Here is a 22,912-nt window from a genome sequence, read left to right as displayed (position 1 = left end):
AGTTGCTGGCAAAATGTTATATCCAAATCTGGGTTATTCTGATACAGTATCGTTTTAGAAAGTAGCTTAAATTCACTTCTGATTGCCTTTATTAGAGTTAGAAATGTCTTTAGGAAAACCAATCTTTAGTATCTAATGACCTTTATAATAAGAAAAAAACCCAGTTCTATATTTGTCATTGGCATTAACCTCTAATTTTTCTACACCCCCTAATTCTCTAATTATGGCACCAACATGTACAAAAAAAGGAATTTTGGCTATTTGGCTCATGCAGCAAATTAACTGAGAAATTGACTGCAGAGAAATATTCTATGAGGATAAACTAAGGGGTCCCGCCCCATGCTGTCACACTGTAGTAACCCTTTAGTCCCATAGGCAGGATAGAAGTGCTTCAATTCAGGATATCCCTTGCTGCCTAGAATTAGGTCAAACGTATGAAAACAATTACATAGATGCAAAAGAAAGGGATTCTAATTTATTCACTATAATCTTAATGCATTAAAACTCTAAATAGTGGTGTATTGGTGGCAGCAGTGTTTTTTTCTAAGGGTTCCAAGTTCCTGGTTTTGTTTTATTTTTATAAAAGCCTGAAAATTTCATGGTATAGGACAATCAAGGGAAGAAAGTCCTACTGAAAGGGGAAGAACAGTATTTTCCTTTGGGTCTACTCTGCTCTCCAGGTACCATACACCTCACCGCAGCTATGACGATCCAGGGAGAACACACGGCTGTTGTCAGCTCTGATTATTAATAGGTACATCACGCACACTTCTACCAGTAAGCAGAGAGGCTCCCTCTTATACCTAAAACACAAACTGTCTATAAATATTTGATTCTTGGGTAATCTTTAAAATGCTGTCTCAAGAGACCAATCAAAACTCCACCAAGATGTCGAATGTTAACATTCTTCCCACGGCAACACTTATTCCAGAGAAATAATTGGCGACTCAGTTATCTTAGTAACTGCCGAAGGCACATGGTGAGAGGGGTGTTGACTAAATTTTAAACAGTAAAAAATAAAGACAGCTATCTAGTGCAGAGTTCAAATCTTGATGTTGAATTAAGTTACATTAAGTCATTGATTTCATGAAGGTGGATAATGTTTAACTTTAAAAATGCGAAAAATAAAAATGCTAATAAGTGATTCAAGTTTCTCTGACGATGCTCCTTCCAGTCTCCAAGTGTTAAATAGGGCCGATCGAAACATTAACCGATCACTCTATTTCTTGTCAGTGCTCTATAAAAGACCATTTGTTTTTAAAGCATACATAAATTAAACATAGCTCCAGTGAAATCTCTCTCTCTTCTGGAAAAGAACCTAACCTGCCATTTCTTGGACTAAGTAGAGGACTATTCATAATGCCCCACCCCCGCTCCTGCCCTGCATTTAATTGCCAAGCTTTTATTCAATGAGTCCTTGGCACCTAGTGATTAACCAGTGACAGCAGAGGTAATGACCCACAGGGATAGAGAGGAGGAGGATGTACGACAGAATATAAGGACAGTAAACCATTGCTTTTATGGAATCACTGCCCTTCAAACTCCTTAACACACTCTAAACAAAGCCATTTGGGGCCATCTTGAAGATTAAGGACAGTCCTTACATGAGAGACTCTGTTTTAAACTAAAGTGCAGCAACAAGCAAATTATACTTGATAAACAACTTTAAAAAGAGGTAGCCACAGACCTAGTAGGTTTAGACTGGCCTTCCAAAGTCTTTGTGGGCGTCAGATGAACTTAAGCATACTGGGCCGAGGGTCAGGCACGGCTCTGCAGATAGCCAAGAGGAGCATGTTTACTGCGGAGGGGTCACGCTGGAGACCCGGATTTGGACAGGATGGTCAAGAGTCTTCGCCCAGGTGCTGGGCCTTGTCCTACCCCAGCAGCCACAAGAATGGCAGAGAAAGTGGAGCCGAAAGGGCACAGTATGCAGGACCATTCAGGGCTTGGAGTGTGTGATGTTTCTGGGAGCCTTCCTAGTTGCCTGGCTGAGTAACAGGGTGGGTGTGTGTGTTGGGGTGTGTGTGTGTGTAGGGGGGATGTTCTACCTGCAGTTCACGGAGAAGTCTTATCTTCTCAGCATAATAGGCTCTCCTTGGTTTTGCAGAACAGATGGTGTTTGGTCATGGGAACAGCATACTGTTAATCTACTAGAAATATGGAAAAAAAATCATAAAAAAAAGTGGGCGTGGAGAACTATGCAGGGTTTTCTAACCAATGCCTCCTTTGAAGAGGCAAGGGAAAAACCAATAAAAGCAACAAAGTCTGTAATACTTCACTGAATATTCTTTAATCCTTTTTTTCAAAGCAGAGATATTTCCGATGTTTATGTGTTAATTTAAAAAAAGACATTGAAAATAACCTGAAAAGGGGACATAGGTTATTCTCACTCTTTAAAAAGAGCACACACACATACACAAACCCAAAGAACTTAGGTAATAATAATCCCTGATTTTAAAAAGGTTTTTTAAAAAGGTTTTTTCAAATAATCCAGTTTTCAAGATGAAGTTTTTTTCCTTTACTATTTTGATCATCTGGAATTACAGTGAGTTATATGATGCTCTTACTGGAAGTTTTATGGCATTAAGGGCATTGCAGGCTTTCATATGAACTTGTTTGGTTTTTAATCTGTAAATAAAACTTGGTTTTCTTTTCTAGTATTTAGCTTATGCACATTTTCATTGGACTAGCATTAGAAGCAAAGAATATCTTTCCATCTTGCTCACATTTTAAGTTTGGGACCATAGCATTTGAAAAAAAAAATTTTTTTTAACATTTATTCATTTTTGAAAGTGTGTGAGTAGGGGAGGGGCAGAGAGGGAGACACAGAATCTGAAGCAGGCTCCAGGCTCTGAGCTGTCAGCACAGGGCCTGATGCAGGGCTCGAACTCACAAACTGCGAGATCATAACCTGAGCAGAAGTTGGATGCTCAACCAAATGAGCCACCCAGGTGCCCCCTTGGGACCACAGCATTTTTAGCATTATTCCTTCACAAACCCAAGACTATGCAAAAAGGGTTTAAGCACATTAGGGACTGAGTCTTATAATTTTGCTTTCCCAGTACTCGGAATGTTTCATTGGGAGGTCAGTTACACCACCGTCTCTGCATCACCAGGCATTCAAAATATTTTTGAAAAACTTCTCGCAAGGCCCCTGTATTTTTGTTCTCAGAACATCTCCCCACAAACTCATCTGCACCTGTGGTTTGTTGACCTGGAAAAATGTCATCCAGTATGCAACAGTATCAGGGTTATTAGTACCATTATTTGTTAAAAGTCCTCTGAAGGCAATTTATGTGATTTACATATTTTTAATATTCTTTTACTTTGGGCATTCTCCAGTTATATGGAAAGATCAAAACTAGGCAGTTTCCATTTTATAGATTGGCACCTTTTATATGGCCATGGGGACTGCCTGGTGGCTGTAGATTATTATAATATGAACTCATTTAGACTGAAATCATATACTTAAAAAAACTGTCCATATTTCAAGTGTTTTATTCTGAGTAGTAGGTACAAAAAATAATGACAGATGTGTCTTATTTCGTATAGTTCAGCACTCTGTGCAGGTTCTCAGTCTCTGATGTGATCCACTTTTAAAGATTTAATAGATCCTTGAATTCACTTTACAGTATAGATTTCCTTCTTGCTCTCATTGGAAATGGAGCCAAAGGTGGGAAGGTGTCTTGTCAGACCTCATTGAGGAACTCCAGATTGAGATATGCTGGGATGTGGATGGAGTCCATGGTCAGAGAGGATGGGTTAAATGGAAACAACACTGGAAACATGTGCTTGAAGTCTAACAGCAGTTGCTGAGGGTCATTCCGCTCTTGTAGTTGTGCCTGTGGGGAAGAATGAGACCATGTAAAATACTTAAAACACCTAAAGATAGCCAGTTTAGGTGAACTCACAAAAGTGAATTAGCGTGTATCATGGAAATATTTAACACAATTAGGCTGGGCTTTGGGAAAACGTGGCTTCCCTGTCCCTGGGGTTATTTGGCAGGAGAGGAGCCCTGTTGTAGGCTTGTTGGAGAGATGACTTTAAGCTCTCCCCTAATGCTAGAATAGAAAAACTACATTTCAGGTGCAAATCATGTGGACAGGTACTGTAGTAAAGTGGTTAAGACCGTGGGGTCTGGAAACAGACAGCCTGAGCTCTGATCTGGTACCGCCCTGGGCAAATCTCTGAACCTGTCTACACCTTAGTTTTCTCATCTGTAAACTGGAATGGGGAGAGTGACAGCATATAAAATGGCAGAGTGGGAAGCACTGGGGCTCAGTCCCTCCATTGAAGCAACCATTGAGCTGGAGAAAGCAATTGCTATCAACTTTCTTGGAACTCTGGAAACTGACTGGACACTTACAACGAGCAGGAGTATGCCTGATGAAGGGTGAGGCTGCTTATGTTCACTAAGAGAGCAGTATGTATGAACCAGCCACTATTCCCCAGTCTCCAGCCCCTTGCAGCTGTTGGGGGAGAAGCCCACACTCCTGGAGAAGCTGGCCAGTGTGGCAGGGCAGGCAGTGGAAGCTTGTCCTCCAAAAATTTGGGGTTGTGCACTTGTTGGTCTGGCATTCCCTGATGGACTGGCACAGATGCCTGCCTTGATTTTGGCTTCTTTTGGGAGACGGTGGCTTCCCCCAGTGGCATCAATTGGAAGATTTAAGCCTCTTTCCTTTCCCCCTCTATTTGCAGCCAGACATTTTAGGAAAAGTATAATGACTGAAAGGAAACTTTTCAGTTTACTAAAGGGGTTCAACAGCAGACTTGGGCAGGCAGAAGAAATATCAGTGAACTTGCAGATAAGGCAACTGAAACTGTCCAGTTGGAGGAACACATAGAAAAAAGATGAATAAAAGCGAACAGAACCTGAGGGACCCGTGGGACACCATAAAGCATACAACGTATATGTCACAGTAGTCCAGAAAGAGAAAAGAGAAAGGGGAAGAAAATATCTGAAGAAATAATGGTCAAAAGTGTCCCAAATCTGATGAAAGACACCCCTCTCTCCCCCCTCCAAGAAACTCAACAAACTCCAAGATAAAAAAAAAAAAAAAAAAAAAAAAAAAAAAAAAAGACCCAAGTGGGATCAAAAAGATTCACACTGAGACACATTAGAGTCAAATTATCAAAGCCCAACAACAAGGAGGGAATCTTGAAAGCAGCAAGAGAGAAAGGACTCCTGCATACAACAAGGTGTCCTCAAGGAAGATTATGAATGGATTTCTCATCAGAAACCATGGAGGTCAGAAGGGAGTCCTGAAAGAAACTGTTAACCAAAAACTCTACATCCAAAACCATCCCTCAACAATGAAGGGGAAATGGAGTCCTTTCCAGATAAACAAAAGCAGAAGAAACAAAAGAAAGTCCTACAGGCTGAAATAAAAGGGCACTGGACAGTAACTCAAAGCCACAGAAGAAATAAAGAACATAGGTAAATGTAAAAGCCAGCAGCGGACTTTTGGTTTGTAATTCCTTTTTCCTATACAGTTTATACAGATACAGAAAACAATGATAAATTTCTGTCAATGGGAACATATGTGGAACACATGTGGCCTGTGACAATAACAAAATAACGACAGAAGGACAGAGATGGGTAGCAGTGGAACTCACATACTCCTGAAACTGAGTTGGTATTATTTATTTATTTATTTTTTTTTCAAAATTTTTTTTTTCAACATTTATTTATTTTTGGGACAGAGAGAGACAGAGCATGAACGGGGGAGGGGCAGAGAGAGAGGGAGACACAGAATCGGAAACAGGCTCCAGGCTCTGAGCCATCAGCCCAGAGCCCGACGCGGGGCTCGAACTCACGGACCGCGAGATCGTGACCTGGCTGAAGTCGGACGCCCAACCGACTGCGCCACCCAGGCGCCCCGTGTTGGTATTATTTAAATTAGGTTGTTGTGGGGCGCCTGGGTGGCTCAGTCGGTTGGGTGTCCGACTTCAGCCCAGGTAATGATCTCGCAGTCTGTGAGTTTGAGCCCCGAGTCAGGCTCTGGGCTGACAGCTCAGAGGCTGGAGCCTGCTTCGGTGTCTCCCTCTCTCTCTGCCCCTCCCCCGTTCATGCTCTGTCTCTGTCTCAAAAATAAACAAACTTAAATTAGGTTGTTGAGAGTTTCAGATGTTAACTGTGATCAACAAGGTGACTACTAATAACTAAAAAAAATATATACAGAAAATGAAAGCAGGGAATCAAAATGGTATACTATGAAAACCACACACACACACACACACACACACACACACACACACAGGCAGTAACGAGGAACATAAAATCTAGGCAGGCACACAGAATACCAGTAGCTGCATGTCAGATGTGATTACTGATGGAGCGCACATCGTGTTTAGTACATAGGATGGTGTCTGGCACTAGGTGAGTCCCATGTTTGCTCTGATCTTTACATGTTCCTTTGTACCTTCTGCCTGTGCACATCCCATCCACCTCTGAACCGTGAACCCAGGTGCAACTGTACTTTTATAAACGCAGCTGAGACTGGTTCACTGAGTGCTTCCAAGAGGAAAATCAACACAGCCTGAATCTGTAAAAACACAGGTCGTCTCCTACGAGCTTCAACTGTGAAAGCTTTCCCCCTTGTTAGGAAGCCACACCCATTGCCTCAGGTAGTGACAACATTTTGACATGTTGTAACTTTCTACAGGTTTCATTATTTCCCCATTTTGGAGAAGGCTGAGGATGCTGATCTGCTAAACTCCCCCCGCATTCATTAGCACATCACATCTGACTAACGCTCCTAGCACCTCCGGTTTTCTAAAGCCTTCAAGCAGGGCTGAGGTCAGTAATAACGCAGTAGTGTTTGAAAAGTGTTGGGAAACAGGTTTCTAGAACAAAATCAGTGTGGGCATAGGATTGAGAGGGGATTCTGTGGTGGCTGTGGAGCGCATAAAGGTGTACCTACATGGACAATGAATGGAAAATGCTTTCAATTTCCAGCTGTCGATTTAATTTTTTTTAATGTTTATTCATTTTTGAGAGGTGGGGGGAGGGAGGGAAGGGCAGAGAGAGAGGGGGAGACAAAATCCGAAGCAGGCTCCAGGCTCCGAGTTGTCAGCGCAGAGCCCGACACGGGGCTTGAACCCATGAACTGTGAGATCATGACCTGAGCCGAAGTTGGACGCTTACCTGACTGAGCCACCCAGACACCCCCAAAACCGAAAATTTTTGATAGTATTGCCAGCTACTGAAATCGGTAACTGAAGAAGACTCAGAACCTGACTTGGATCTCCACAGGCCATCTGCTCAACCTCTGCTGCCTCTCTGTGCCCTCAGTTCAAAGCCAAAGTCTGACATGGCAATATTCTTTGACCTTTGGCCTGGCTGCTCTCCTAAACAGTGCCTCTGTCAACAAGCAGTTCCAGCTCTCCCTCTGATGTGTGTGTCTTAGATATTTAAAGCCAAATAAGACTTCCTAAACTCATACTTTGGTTTGTGTAAATTGTCATTGCCCCATAAAAATCAGCGCTGAGTCAGACAGCCCAGTAGCTTCTCTTCTGTCATCAAACTCTTCCTCTAATTTCAGTAGCTGACTACAGCTGTGTCCTAAGTGGATCTTTCCACATCAGTGTCCCTGCCTCTTGAAATAGCCGTGTAGGTCAAACCTCTGTCTGCTTTTCCCTGTGGTCTGTCACTACATTTTCTCTCCTGCCCTTGGAAGAACAACCTTCTATCTGACTTGGCTTCCCGCCCTTGACCTGCAGGCGTCTGTTCTCTACTTATACACAATGCTGGAGTTTATTTGCCATTGCTGACTTTCTCTATCCCTGGATCTCTACAATGAAATGCTGTAAGGTGCTCTGAATAGAACCCCAAGTATACGTCAAAGGGAATAGCTTCTTATACCCCATGTCTTCTCAAGGTTCTTCAGTGTCTTTGATAAACCCCGATTTTAATCCCCCTTTCCTGACTCCTCTGATCATTTGCCTCCATTTCTTTTTATCTGTGTTTCATATGTTGGTGTCACTTCACTAGCTAAAGAGGTTTAGAGGCGTGAGAAAGTATTGTATCTCCTCAAGATGTTCCCCATTTATAACAACAGGAGAAACTATCACTGTTTTTGAGTCATCTGGATGTGATTCATTATGCAGATGCTATCAGCCACAATCACACATAAAAATTAGGCATTCAGCTCAAATCCTCTATGGCTCAGCTTTAGGAAGCTCATCGTTAAGTTAAAAAAAAAAATCCCATAATCTCAAGACAGATTTAAATAATCATTTCCCTAATATATTTTCTCTCAAGCGTATTCCCAAGGGCAAATATTATAAGTCTTAGAGACAAGACTAAAGAGCTCATATTGTTTTTTCTTTTTTTTTTTTAAACGTTTTTATTTATTTTGAGACAGAGAGAGACAGAGCATGAACAGGGGAGGGTCAGAGAGAGGGAGACACAGAATCTGAAACAGGCTCCAGGCTCTGAGCTGTCAGCACAGAGCCCGACGCGGGGCTCGAACTCACGGACCGCGAGATCGTGACCTGAGCCGAAGTCGGCCGCTCAACCGACTGAGCCACCCAGGCGCCCCTCAAATTGTTTTCTTAAAAAATAGTTCGGTTCATGCGTGGGGCAGATATTCTGCTTACTTTGTTAATTCTATTTGGTGCTATAGTTCAGTGAAGTGATAGTGGCAAATAATACTTAGACTAGGTCTAAAATCTGAGCAGAGATGATAAAAGTTCAGTCTTGTGTGTGTGTATATCATATATATAAAGTTATTTATAGGTGATATGGTTAGTGTTTACCTAAAGGGAAAGCCTAAGAATGTAAGGTTCTTTGGCATAGAATATAACCAAAAATTTATTAATAAAGAGAAGCAAGGCTAAAACCTAAACTTTGATTTCTTTTAGTAGGTTTAGACCAAGATTTTATAAAATTGATGAAGATTTTTAAAACTCACCTGGATTGTTCGTATAAAAGCCACGGTTACCCGTTCTTCAAATTCATTCAGGGGAGTATAAAGGTTTAAAATTTTGACAATCTGTTGGAATTAAAACAAAAGCTTAGCACAGAGCTAGAGGAACAGAAGATGAATTTTTAATTTCAGAGAATATAGGACATCGGCACAAGAGCACAATCCCCTTTAGACAAGACCCACAACTCGGAGCTGGAGCGACACCTGGGAATCTTACACTTAATAAGCTACAGTCCATAGGTTTTGTTTGGTAGATCTGAACCCTCTTACTGGATTCCTGCCTCCTATATCCCCACCTGCCCCTCTAGCTCCTGCTTGTAAGATAAGGATTCTAAGAAAAGGTTGCCTGAAATCCTCAGTTGTTGTTTTTTTTTTTTAAATCTGCTGAAGCTCACCTTCCAGGTGAACCCCAGATTTTTTAAAAATGTTTTTATTGTTAGAGAGAGAAAGAGAATGCACACACATGGGGCAGGGGCAGAGAGAAGGGGAGACAGAGGATCTGAAGCAAGCTCCACACTCAACAGCAGAGAGTCTGATGCTGGGCTCAAGCTCATGAACTGTGAGATCATGACCTGAGTCAAAGTCAGACGCTTAACTGAGTGAGCCACCCAGGTGCCCCTGAAATCCTCAGCCTCTTATCTAGTAGTCATTTAAACATTTCTTTTAAAGAATACTGGACATCTTACCTAAGGTGTGTGTGTATGTGTATATATATACACACACACATATACATATATACACATATATACATATATACGTATATACGTATATACACATATATACATATATACACACACAAACATGTGTGTGTGTGTGTATACACACACACACACACACATAGGGTATCTACCTCTGACTACCCCCAAAATCACTTACAAAGGAACAGATTTTTTTCCTATTTAACAGGGGATAATCTCCTGTCTGCCTACCAATTGTCTAGTGGAAGTAGCCTGCCCAAATGCAAAGCAATGCCAGTTGAATTCTAGAAGTAAACTTCTGAAAGCAAAATATTTTTAAAAGGGGGATAAAGTTTGAAAACTCTCAGTATATTTATGCCAGAAGCATTTTTCTTAAGAGTCTGGCATTTCATCTTTTTAGCAGTTAATGGGGGAGATGAAGAAAGGTGTACTTACTTTACAATACACAGTTTGGATTTTGTTCTTTAGGTATTGGATAGGGAGAAGAAGGTGCATGATTTAGCTCAGAAAGTCTGATTTCCTTGTGCTGATCTCGTTTTGTGAGGCCACCATGTGTGGGCAAATTTCCAAATGGGCACACCATGATGGAGGACAAGACACCATGTGTGTGGTCCGGATTTATCTTTTGATAGACTGGTAATAGCTCTGCAAAGGAATCCTGATACAGATACGACTTGGCCGGGGTAGGGCAGGGAGGAAAGGCACAGTCAAATGTCTCTAGGTTCCTAATGACTACTTAAAATCATGCTAATGGATTCTAAGTAGAAACATGACCATAATGAAAGTAGAGGTGTAAAGAAAATGATTTAATGCCAAATGCCTGATGCTGCCCATTTCTAAACAAAAGTTAAAATTTCTAGTGAGAAACATTCTAGAATAGTGTTTTAAAAATGTTTTTACCTTAAAAAATGAACCAAATTAAAAAAAATAGGGACTCCTGGATAGCTCAGTCGGTTAAGCATCTGACTCTGGATTTTGGCTCAGGTCATGGTTTCATGCTTGTGAGATTGAGACCCCAGGGAGACCCTCCACCCAGTGTGGAGCCTGCTTAAGATTCTTTCTCCCTCTCCCCCTCCCTGGCTTGTGTGTGTGTGTGGGGGAGCACTTTCACTCTCTCAAAAAACAAACAAAAAGCCAAAAAATAACAACCAAAAAATGTTTTCACCCAAGCTTACTGTTTTGTGGGCTTACACTACCTTATCTTTCTAAGTGACCAAGAGGGACTAGAAAGTTACTGGGGGAACGGTGGCATCTTGTTTCAAAGACCAAGGTGGTCTTTACTTCATCCAGGAAATCCCATCCACTGCACAAACAACCCACTGTCCAGAACAGACTTGGAAGGGAAGGTCGAGCGCCAGAGCTGGTGGGGTAGCCACGGTCATACCTGCTGGGTGCTGAGGGAGGTGCACAGCGAGCAGATGGCCTCTGCGTCCTCAGGGGTTTTCTTCTTTAACTGTAGGAGCTGGGCTGCTTGGATCAGAGGTTCCATGGTCTGGACTGCTCCGCTCTGGTGAAGGTTTCTTCCCCGAAGCCACTCTTCAAGTTGACTTATATTGTACCTTAGATACAAGGCAAAGTGAGCTGTGTTAAGCCAGTCCTCCTAACTCACTGGGGCGAGCACACCCGTTGTGTTCATTGCATGGCCTAGTTGCCAATAGTGTGATCATTCTCTTCACCTTCATTAGCTCACATAGGCAAAAGCCTGAAAAGCACCTGGCGCTCAGTAACATTTTGCTGAATGAATAAATGAATGAACGGGTGCTTAAAATCAAGCAAAAATGAGGTCCCTGAAACGTCTGTATAAGTTAATGGGAAAATGAAACATCATATAGATTGAATTAAAATAAATGGTACTTAACATTCACAAACATATTTATGCTTCTGTGTGAGCCTTCGTGTCTCAACTCATTGATTTTTCCCTCTGACATATCCATGTTGCCTTTATAATCTTTAGAGTACATAAATGCCTTTCAAGCATTTAACTCATTTGTTTACCAGGTCACCAACTCCGTGTTGTTGAATCCCACCAACAGATGACAGGTGATGGAATTGAGTCACATACTGACCATCACCAGTTAGATTTGGATTCCACTTTCAGAGACAAAGGCCTTGTGCTCGATTCCAGCCGGTGCGTGCGGGCCCCTCCAACAGTGTGGCGAGGGCGAGGCGCCGTTCTCCTACCTGAGCTGCATGCCTGTGCTCCAAGAGCAGACGTCCTTCCGCAGGAGCAGGTTGTTGAGAGTCACAGCGTTGATCATGTAGAAGAGCTGCTTGAACACCTGCAGGATGATCTCCGGGTCCAGGCCCTGGTCACACATGACTGTGTGAAAGGAATTCATCTGGCGGATGATGGCTTCCAGGCAGTAGGAGTTGTCCCCATCCACCATGCTGGAGGAGCGCTTGCGGTAGCCTGTTGGCTTCACACCAGATAGACCCTGAATGCTCTCATTTTCCAACATGGCAGAAACTGAAAGAAAAGCAGGATGAGAGAAGCTTGCAGGTTTCCCAGAGACGACCCATTTTCGGACCACTCAGATCATATAGTACTTTGGGCTTCGGCAATGCCACCGTCTACCGGCACACGATATTGATGTGCTCGGAAACTGAAAGCATTTAGCAACGGAATTTCTAATGTGTTGGTCTCTATGTGGAATAAAATTTCCACAGATAAATCTTGGATCAAATCTGTGGACCAAATTTTCACTTAAGCTTGTTGGTGATGGGACAAAGATAACGGGCATGTAGCAACTCAGTTCTGTACTGGCTTCTGTGAGGGGTCCAAAGTTGAGAATTGGGCAACTTGGGTGTAGTCCTGGTCCACCCACTGACTTGGCCCTAGGCCCTGAGATCGTCCTGATGTTCAAACAACTCTTTGATATGAGCTGCTGACCATATAAATCTTAGGTTAGCTGGTCTGTCATCATGCACAATGTTGAACTATGTGCCGGCGCTTTATGCTCAGTCATTTCTATCTTCCAACAACCCATTTCCTGATCAGGAAATCGAAGCCTAAGGAAGTTAAATTACTTGCCCAAGGTCACAATGCTAGGAGTTGGCAGGGCCAGGATTTGAACCCAGGTACGGCCAACTCCAGAACTGGTGCTATTAACCATCCCGTTATTTTGAGTCGTGAAGTATTCCCAGTTCTCCCTAAGCCTGTTACCTCTAAAAGATATCCCTCTAAAAGGGATAAGGATATGGAATGAAACATATCCTAGAAGATGAATTTCTGGATGGCATGAAGGACTCTGTCCTACTTGGAATTCACCTACAACCTATTTGTGTTTTAAGGACCTGGGGGAAAGCTTTACAGCATAGGTCCAAGGAACAATTTCCTCCCTGGCCTTTATGGAACACACGGAGTGATGCGTGCACATGTCATTTTTCTCGTAACTTATAAAAGGATGGCTCTTATTTTTTCAATCTGATTTCATGTGAAGTGTCCAGCACACTGTTTTGGACAGAGTGTTCAACATTTATTGCACCAATGCTTACTACCGTGTTCTCTTGCATGTGCTTGCTTTTTGTCCCACAAATAAAGTATACATGTGGGCATGAGGCATATATTTTTTCACCATATACGCTTTTTTTTTTCAACGTTTATTTATTTTTGGGACAGAGAGAGACAGAGCATGAACGGGGGAGGGGCAGAGAGAGAGGGAGTCACAGAATCGGAAACAGGCTCCAGGCTCTGAGCCATCAGCCCAGAGCCTGACGTGGGGCTCGAACTCCCGGACCGCGAGATCATGACCTGGCTGAAGTCGGACGCTTAACCGACTGCGCCACCCAGGCACCCCTCACCATATACGCATTTATTTATACCTTCTGAATTTATATTTATCACCTATGGAAGATTTCATAGCTCCGTGCACACAGCAAACACACACCACCTCACTGCCTTCGTCAGGAAGGTCCTGGTTTCCTGGAGGCCACGCCTAAGATATCTGCTTCCCTAAAAGCAGGCACGTTCCCGATCATTTCGGACCCCACGATGAGTGCTGGAGATCGCCTGCTGCCACCTTACCTATCATAGGCTGCAACACACCCTCGGCGATTTTAATGAGTTGCTGGTAGATTTGAATGGAAAGGTCACTCAGCACCTGGCGGTATTCAGTGAGGTCAAAGTTCTTAAGACAGTGCTCATTCTGCTTGGCAGTATTCTGAGTCATGAAGCCCTGCAGAGAGACAGAGGGGGTACTTTACAGAGGCTCAGTGGTCTGCTGGGCTCAGCAGGACTTCTGGGCCTCAGGTGACTTTCATAATACCTTATTTGTGGGGCCTTGTCAGGCTCTACTAATAGGAGATTCCACAAGAGCCTGTCAAGCTTCTTGAGGCCTCAGTCATGACCCTTGAATTTGAAGGCAGAGCAAAAACTCAGCATGATAGATAAGTCAGAGTTGCTTAATTTAAAAAGCCTAAATCATTTCGTCCACCCACTGGGGTGGTAATTTCCCTACGGCAGCAAACCCAGGTTGGTAGCAGGTTTATTTTTTTTATTTTTTATTTTTTTCAATATATGAAATTTATTGTCACATTGGTTTCCATACAACCCCCAGTGCTCATCCCAACAGGTGCCCTCCTCAATACCCATCACCGACTTTCCCCTCCCTCCCACCCCCCATCAACCCTCAGTTTGTTCTCAGTTTTTAAGAGTCTCTTATGCATTGGCTCTCTCCCATTCTAACCTTTTTTTTTTTCCTTCCCCTCCCCCATGGGTTTGTTAAGTTTCTCAGGATCCACCTAAGAGTGAAAACACATGGTATCCGTCTTTCTCTGTATGGCTTATTTCGCTTAGCATCACACTCTCCAGTTCCATCCATGTTGCTACAAAGGGCCATATTTCATTCTTTCTCATTGCCACGTGGTACTCCATTGTGTATATAAGGTTGGTAGCAGGTTTAGGCAAAGAGGGATTCTTGCTGTTGGATTCTCTGTCCAATTTCCTTCCTAATATGCCAGGTTACTTTAAAATGTGGAATACGTGCCCACTAAATGAGTGCGACCCTGGGTCAGATGGTTTTGATAATGAGAAGTTTTACATAGATTCTATTGTTGGGTGTCAGAATAAACCAAAATGATTTCACAGCTACAGCGCCAGTCCTCTTGGCTTTCTATGCTAACAAGATGAAATAATGTTAAATTGAAAGATTTGCTAATGCTGGGGCGCCTGGGTGGCGCAGTCGGTTAAGCGTCCGACTTCAGCCAGGTCACGATCTCGCGGTCCGGGAGTTCGAGCCCCGTGTCAGGCTCTGGGCTGATGGCTCAGAGCCTGGAGCCTGTTTCCGATTCTGTGTCTCCCTCTCTCTCTGCCCCTCCCCCGTTCATGCTCTGTCTCTCTCTGTCCCAAAAATAAATAAACGTTGAAAAAAAAAAATTTAAAAAAAAAAAAAAAAAGAAAGATTTGCTAATGTTGAAAGGATTCATGTGACCAATGTCCCTTTGTATGCAGGCCAAGGTAAACCAACAGCAGCCAAATAGATTATTTTCAAAAGAGTGACCACCCTCAGCAAAGCCTCTCATACTAGGTCACATTACAAAGCAATTGTCTTTAGGGGCGCCTGGGTGGCGCAGTCGGTTAAGCGTCCGACTTCAGCCAGGTCACGATCTCGCGGTCCGTGAGTTCGAGCCCCGCGTCGGGCTCTGGGCTGATGGCTCAGAGCCTGGAGCCTGTTTCCGATTCTGTGTCTCCCTCTCTCTCTGCCCCTCCCCCGTTCATGCTCTGTCTCTCTCTGTCCCAAAAATAAATAAACGTTGAAAAAAAAAAATTTAATAAAAAAAAAAAAATTAAAAAAAAAAAAAAAAACAAAGCAATTGTCTTTAATGTTTCTTTTTGAGAGAGCCTGAGCAGGGGAGGGGGAGAGAGAGACACAGAATCCAAAGAAGTCTCCAGGCTCTGAGCTGTCAGCACAGAGCCCGATGTGGGGCTCGAACTCAAACCGTGAGATCATGACCTGAGACAAAATCAGATGCTTAACCGACTGAGCCACCCAGGTGCCCCACAAAGCAATTTTTAATAAAAAATAAAAAGAAGGTGAAATAGCTAAGATATATATTTTTCTCCCTCTTTATTTAGGCTACACAGACCTGGTTATATTGTGCTTCAAGTCTTATGCTTCTCATTGTGTTATTCTCAGTATAAGCAAAAGAGGAAGGGGAGAAAGGAAAGTCAAGGCAACCTCCAGGGGTCTGGGAGTGGTGTCCGGGATGAGTTGGGATTCTTACTGGAGAAACCAGAGTGAAGACATGATGTTACAAAGTCACTGGGCTGAACGCAGAGTAGGGCGCAGTTCTTTCGGGGACCAGTGTTGGGAACAGTGAGCTCTAGATGAAGCTGGGCCCTCAAGGTTCAGAGTAGAATATGAAAATAATGCAGTCAGTTGGGCTGCAGGCCAAGGAATCAAGTTTGGCTAGGAGAATAAACCTGGGCCTTAACACCAATGTGTACGTTGATTATGTTGTGCCTCTGTTCTGTGTCTGCCTTAAAATGAACAAACTAATTGGTTGGCTTGGGAGATAGTCTCATACATCAGACAACTACGTGGGCTTTCTTCCAGTGTTTAGTGAACTGGGGCTCTTCCGGGGCTGCTCCAGAAATTTAAGGTCACAAGCGTTTCCCCAGAGAGTCCCAGGAGCATTCAGATGGGTCATATAAACTCATTTCTCCACCAACTCTACTTATTTGATTCAGGTGCTCTCTGGAGGCCGCCTAGAGACAGGTATCCTGTTGCCGGCTTAATACTGCTTCCAGCCCGAAGTCCCAGATGGTTCTCCCAAGACTTTACATGCTCTCCTCCGGGTAGAACCACATATGGACAGAGCAGGTCTACCTTCCACAACACCCTTAACCCCCATTCTGAGCTGAGATCTGAGGTGCTCTGAAGCAGAACACATATTGCTGTATGCAAGGAAATGAGGATTTGACAGGAGGATCTGAGGCACTTTCATGGTTTCTAAGTGCTCCCCAGGGGATTGGGTTCAGCACTCACCTCATCCCCGCTATACTGCTTCAAACAATGAAGGAGGCGGCAGGTATTGGATAACCAGAATGATGTCATCTCGAAGTCATCATTGTGCTTCTGTGAAAAGAGAAAGACATCCCTAGTCATGCGTAGTGGCTCCCATCCGGTTAAAGGCTCACCTGGTGTCTCTCTTTCCGGGTTTCCACAACCATTCAGCACGCCCCAAGTAGGTGTCACAGGCAGGCAACTACCAGTCACGAAGATGAGATCCACAGTCATGAGGCTGTGCTTCCCATTCCTTCGCTACTGGAGATGTCCCACGGACCTCTCTCCTGGTTCCCTGGTCCATGGCACACACCTGTGCACGCTCACAAAGCTAGGCTGAAGAGCACAAAGCCAGGTGGCAGATGAGGCATGAGGCTAGCTGCCCTCAGCTGTACAGGAACCACTGGGCATCTGGCCCTGGCAGGTCCTCAACTATCAGTGATCTCACCTAAGGGATGTAAGGAACATGCCAGTGAGATACTCTGGTACCCTATTATCTAGAGGGCAGATGTCCCATGGCTTCAACTCTCTGGAAAAGGGCTATGAACCATAACTTTGACGAAAAAGGCCGTTTGACAACCCAAAGAGCTTGGACACAGTTTCTGTCCCAAGGCCGATGACTGCACAGAGCTCATTTTGTCAGGTAAAGTTGTCACTGTTTAAACGTCTGAAGGTAGGAGCTATGATGACAATAAAATGAGAGAGTTCAACAGAAAGTGACCAGGGGCAGGGGGGGCGGGGAGGGCTTGGCATGCTGGGGGCTGAGCCTGGTCATTAGGAAAGGTTTCCCTGAGGAAGTGACCTGTGAAGTCAGCCCATGGCTTACCCAGACTGCACAAGCCCCCACATGGCGCTTGCCTTAGAGGCTGAGGCAGGAGACCCCAATCTTGAGTCCCCAGCGTGTCTGTTTAGAGGCAGGAGTGGATAAGATGGTCTGTGGGGCCCAAGGCTGGGCAGGTGGTGCAGAGACAGAGACCAAGCAGGCAGGAAGCTAGGAGTTAAAGGCTGGTGTCGGCATGCTCCCAGAAGGGAAAAGGGGGCAGGCGACAGCAGCTTGGCAGATCTCAGAATGGGCCCAGACTCCATGCTTTCGAGGATAGCTTGCATCCTGAAGTGGGAGAGTGTAGGAGAACGGAGGATGGTCTGTGAGAGCGAGAGCAATGCCACCTGGGGCTTGGGCCTGTGGGGAGGAACAAATCCCTCCTAGCGAGGACTGATCTCCCTTAAAAATCTCACCGCTCACCGTAGCCTCCATGGGGTCGGCCTGAAGGCCAGCCTCTCTCTGCAGTGGCGACCACTACATTGGTGAGGAGTCCTGTGCCTTCAGGTGGAGTTGCTGAACCGCCCCAGAGCCCTGGAGGCCGCCCTGTCCCAGCCCAGGCCTCCTCACTTTGCAAGCTGATGAATGTCTGCACCCTTCACTGTGCCATCACCCTGGGCAGCAGGCACCCAGCTCCTTGGAAAGGTCTGGGAGAAGGCCTGTATTCAGGTTGTGCTCCTGAATGTCACTCCAGGGCAGGGTTAGCCCACCCTCACTAAGGCAGAACGTCCCCTCCTTGCATCTCTGGTCTTTTGAAAGCACCAGGGTGCCCTTGATTTCTGGGCATCCTTTTCTAGAAACTGCCTGGGCATCCTGGTTCTACCGGCAAGCTGTTTCTGGGCTTACATCGTTTACCTTCAGAGCTGGAGCCTGGAGAAAACCTGTTGCTGCAGAGCCCAGACAGACGGAAGCTACGGGGAGGTGCGGGTTTCCCTCAATCCACTGCAAACCACCACCTCCGCCACGGGGCGCTCACCTTCAGGACTTTCTTAACGCCGTTGATGGTGGAGGTCAGCAAGGAGTGCACCTTGAGGTCGTCGTTGACGTAATCTGCGTGCCTGATGCACATGTAGAGAATGTAGGCAGGAAGACAGGGCACAGTGCCCGCCAGCGCCTGCGGCTTCAGGTCTGATGGTAACAAACAGCCAAGAATCAGATTTCAGCAGATGCTTGGGTTCGGAGAATCCCGGTCTGACATACAAATCTCTTCAATATTTTCCTGACGCTCCTCTAAGAATAACCTCTCGTGGGGGCATGGGAGGAGTAGGCGAGAAGCTGCCCTGGATACACAAACACCTTCTGACCCTACCAGTTTCAGAAACTAGTTAAAAACTTCTGCCTAATTGGATTGTATCATTAAAACAGGCTTCTAATGCCTCGCCCTTAAAAGGTGAAGGGAAAAACCCACAGGTAGCTTGCTGCCTGAGTTTCCAGAGGCCATGGCCCTTGGCCACAAGAAGGGGCCCGGGGCCCGGGGCCCAGGGCCAGTGGCCGACAGGAGCCTGCTCCCCAACCAGCAAGAGCTCAGGGTGGGGCCGCTGAGCCTGTCACAGGCACGACAGCCCTTTCGTGAGAGGGAGTCCCGGGAGAACTTGGCAAACTGCATGTTCCCAAAGACAGAGCCCATGTGCCAGAGGCTGGGAAGGCCACAGGGACCTTTAGTCCACACAGCTGTCAGTGTGGAAACTATTTAGCCGGCAGTGGCTGCCCATTCTCAGAGCCAGTAATAGCTTGAGTAGACTGCTGACTGGCCACAGCCACACCTACACCTCCCAGAGGGCCACCATATGACAGGTGTCTCACCAGCCTCTCCCCTAATGGCCTGACCCACATGCAGCGTTACAAACAGCTTGTCCTGTCTTGGAATGTCCTATTGTGACTTGAGTCCCGTTTCCCATAGACTTTCTTGGTCTGCCTAGCCGAATGTTAGCATCTTGGGGGCAGGGACGATGGCTCTACATTTCTCCGTCCTCCACAGCAACAACTAGCCGATGCTGGCTACACCTCAGAGGCGGCCAAATTGAGGCTTGGCACTCGTCTGGATGACGAGAGGGACGGAATGGCGGAGGGAAGGTGACCGGGTGCTGTGTGTAGGCAGCTTGGCAGGAAATGGCCTTGTCTGGGGCCGCCTGAGCCCAGGCGGCGGGGAGGAGCCACCTGCCGGCCGGCACACGCAGCCTCCGTTATTCTGGTTTTACTCTAATGTCGTGAACGTTGAGTTCCATTCACCACAGATCAGAGGCTCATCCCTAGCAGCGCTAGAACAAGATGCAGCCTGTTTAAGGAAATTTGAGAGGACTCCTGTCAAATTGTAGGACAACGGTAGGGGAAGTTAACTTTTAAAAAAGGTTACTCAACTACTAAAAATACTGAAACGAACTGTGTGCTAGGCTGGAGTCACCCCATTCTTCTGCAGCCCTGGCCTGGCACCGACAGGGTGGGACCTCCGTAAACTTACGTTTCTCTGACATCACGTATATGTCTTATTTTAACTTCAAACAACCCTGCAGAAGCTGCTGCTTCTTCAAATCCCTCACGTGTGAGAAAGATTTGTGGCTATAGCACCGACTTTCACCCGTTATGTTTCACAACAGGGGGCAGGTGGGCGTCAGTTGCCTCATCCCCATTTTACAGAAAACCCAAGGCTCCAGAGAAAGGAGCTTGTGGCTCAGGGTCCAGAGGACCAGGCGACCAGAGATTCCTCCTTTTTTTCATCCAGGACTCTCTTCTCCACGCCTCTTCCCGCCATGCTGCAGGCAGGTGCTGTATTGAAGCTGGATGGAGCAGGACTAGAAGGGAGGGAGCCGATGTGACTGGCAAACCAGGCCCGGAACCGACTGCGGGCGAGGTGAGGGGGATGGAGGGCTGAGGCTGGGAGGGAGGTGGGGGGTGCAAAGTGCGGAGTGGAGTGGGGGGGGGCGGGGTGAGATGTCACGGAGGGTCCTGACCTGTCACCAGGTTCCGAATGAGAAGGGCCTCATCTTCCTTATGGTACTCCAGCATGCCCTGGAAGTCCTTCTCCTTCCGCTGGACAGTGACCTGCCTGTTGAGTTCATGGCGTCTCCTCTCACTCTGGGCCAGCGCCTGGGCAGCTGAGCAGGAAGGAGACAGGGAGCGTGAAGGGACACTTCCAGGCTGCAGGCTCAAGAGGCAGGGATGCCTTAGGTCAGTGGCATTTGAGCCTGGGTCTGGGGACCCAGCGTTCTGAGCTCCCCCACCTCTCTCATGGTCTGTCCCTCAGCCCAGGCCACACTCCAAGTGTGACCCAAGTTGCTCGGCACCAGGGTCCGTGCAGGACAAGGGTGGGGAAACATCCCACTAGGTAGGCAGACCAGAGAAAACTGGGGAAGCGCGGAAGGCACAGGCCGCACAGCCCAGCCTGCCAGGGAGCGGGTTCCCCCCACCCAGCTGTGAGAAACGGGGCCTGCCATCTGTCTGGGAGGATGTCATGGGCCCTGGCCACGCCCGCCCTATCCAGTTCCCTGAGTGTGGCCACAGGGCAGCTGTCAGGACAGCTGCAGTGCAGCCCCACGTGTGCGAGGCCTGGGCACCACCTGTGACTGTGGACAGGGAGCAGGGTGGTGGCAGTGGCACAAGAAGGTAAGAGACCATCTGTAGCCCCCAGATGCAGATCGAGGAGCAGGACTGCTACATTCAGTCTTTGCAACAATAGAAGGTTGCAAAGGATACTAGAGACGTTTCGCTGGCATGGCTGGGGGTACAAAGGCTTGTCAAACCTCCCTCAGGACTTCTGTTGGCCTGACACTATGCGACAGGGTGGTGGGCACCTGCAGGGTCTCCCCCCAGGTGTGTCTAAGGGCCTCCTACGTACAGGGCACTGTTCTAAGTGCGGGGGCAGACATGATGGGGCGTCCCACCATGGATCTACCAGTCTAGCTAAGGAGATGCATCTGGACGTTTATGTGGCAACACACATTACAGCACAACCCGGCCAGGTGCCCAGCCCCGAGAGCAGACTGTGGTGATGCAGCTGAACAGACCAACTACTGGAGCTCAAGGGAGGAGAAGGGCTGAGGGGGAGCGGGGGAGACCTGAACAATCAGGTGGGAAGGAGCTGACCCACCGGGCCCCGGGGCATACAAGGCTCCCAGAGGCACAGGAGACGAGCGGGCAGAGTGAGCACTGAGAGGCAGGGGTGTGCTGGAGGGGAGGCTCCGTGTGGGGGTGGGGTGAGCTGGAGCGACTGGAGAGAGGGCACAGTTCATTCCATGGGGAAAGAGGAGGTGGCCAGATACGCAGGAGCAGGGGCACAAGTGGGGAACTGGAGGCTGCCACCGTTGCTGGGGGACTAGGGGAAGAGGGGCGGGCACAGAAGCATTCAGGGAGAGTTGATGATAGGTCTTCAAGACTGAACAAAAGGGAGAAACCTGAAGCCTGCATGACCAGGAGAAAGAGAAGTCAAGGAGAACCGAGAAATCCAAAGATGGAGAGGGGCCGATTGGATCAGATAAGTCCTGGCTTCCTACAGCTTCCTCCGGAGCAGCAGGTGGACACGAACAGGTGATTAAACAACTGACATCTGTGCCCAGAGGCACGTGGTATTAGGACAGTGAGACACAGCACTCGAGCCCTAGGGATGTGGCTCTTGAGATGAGGGTGAAGGGATGAGGGGAGGGATTCAGGCGGTGATGGGGGGCGGGGAAACCCAAGCAGTGAGGGCACCAAGAGAGGATTCCATGCCAGGTGGCATGTGACAAGAAGGCATGGAGAGTGATCGATTTATAGTAAGGAGTCAGAGCAAGAGAACATTCTGGATGTTTCTGGAAGAGCAATTTAAACCTGCCTGACCTCTCTGGGCCAGATTCCAGTTTGGAAATTCAATCATAGGACTGACTCCTCTCCTTCCTGACTACCCATCCACGGAGTGGGGTGTGGGTCTGTGTGTCATGTAGCATTTTCCCCCGCCCCACCAAAAAGTCTTGCTTCCAGCTTTAAGTCCTTTGAGGGCAAGGACACGGCCTTGGTGCAGAGTTCAGAATAAGCACCCCAACACCTGCTGATTTATGGATCTTAGTCCAGATTCTGGCCAACAGAGAACGCTGGAGCTTGTGGGCAGCTCTTACTGTATCACATGACTGCTCTGGGCAGAGGCACCAAGAAACTGGTAAAGCAGAATGAGTCTGCAGAGGGAAGCAGCAGTTAGTTCCCTTCCCGCGCTCGTGACTGAGCACACACGTGCTTTATCACACGCACTCACGCCCGTGCCCACCTACCTTCTAGGTCCTGGACTTTCTTCATGTAAATCTTCAGCTGCTTCTTGAGCTTCCTCTCATTCTTTTCCAGCTTTTCTACCAGTTCTTTAAGGTCCTAAAATCCAAAGGGAGCAGTGTGAGGTGGCCACCCGCCCTGGCCAGGTCAGAAGCCCTTGGAGACAAGCCCAAGGACACAAGCCTTGCCCTTCTGGCAACAGGCCATCTCTGGCCCCATCTCTTCCCAGAG

General features: G+C 46.7%; 1 protein-coding gene across 1 annotated transcript in view; it reads right to left on the bottom strand.

Moving 5' to 3' along the window:
* Positions 1-3,482: 3,482 nt before the first annotated feature.
* Positions 3,483-22,912, bottom strand: part of MYO5B (myosin VB) — a 203,581-nt gene continuing 184,151 nt past the window's right edge. The window contains exons 31-39 of the mRNA XM_047086219.1: positions 22,687-22,780; positions 20,401-20,544; positions 18,429-18,580; positions 16,615-16,704; positions 13,653-13,803; positions 11,810-12,095; positions 11,013-11,187; positions 8,916-8,996; positions 3,483-3,842 (exon numbers count right to left, since the gene is read on the bottom strand). Coding sequence (XP_046942175.1) covers positions 3,690-3,842; positions 8,916-8,996; positions 11,013-11,187; positions 11,810-12,095; positions 13,653-13,803; positions 16,615-16,704; positions 18,429-18,580; positions 20,401-20,544; positions 22,687-22,780 — 1,326 coding nt within the window. The 3' untranslated portion in view covers positions 3,483-3,689. The remainder of the gene's footprint in view (positions 3,843-8,915; positions 8,997-11,012; positions 11,188-11,809; positions 12,096-13,652; positions 13,804-16,614; positions 16,705-18,428; positions 18,581-20,400; positions 20,545-22,686; positions 22,781-22,912) is intronic.

This window comes from Lynx rufus, unplaced genomic scaffold (assembly GCF_022079265.1).
Source record: "Lynx rufus isolate CCGP_SWC_20201006 ecotype Redwood Valley unplaced genomic scaffold, mLynRuf1.p SCAF_20, whole genome shotgun sequence".
In the NCBI taxonomy this organism is placed as follows: Eukaryota; Metazoa; Chordata; class Mammalia; order Carnivora; family Felidae; genus Lynx; species Lynx rufus.
The sequence above is the reverse complement of the archived record's forward strand: the minus strand, read 5'-3'. Positions and strand labels throughout refer to the sequence as shown.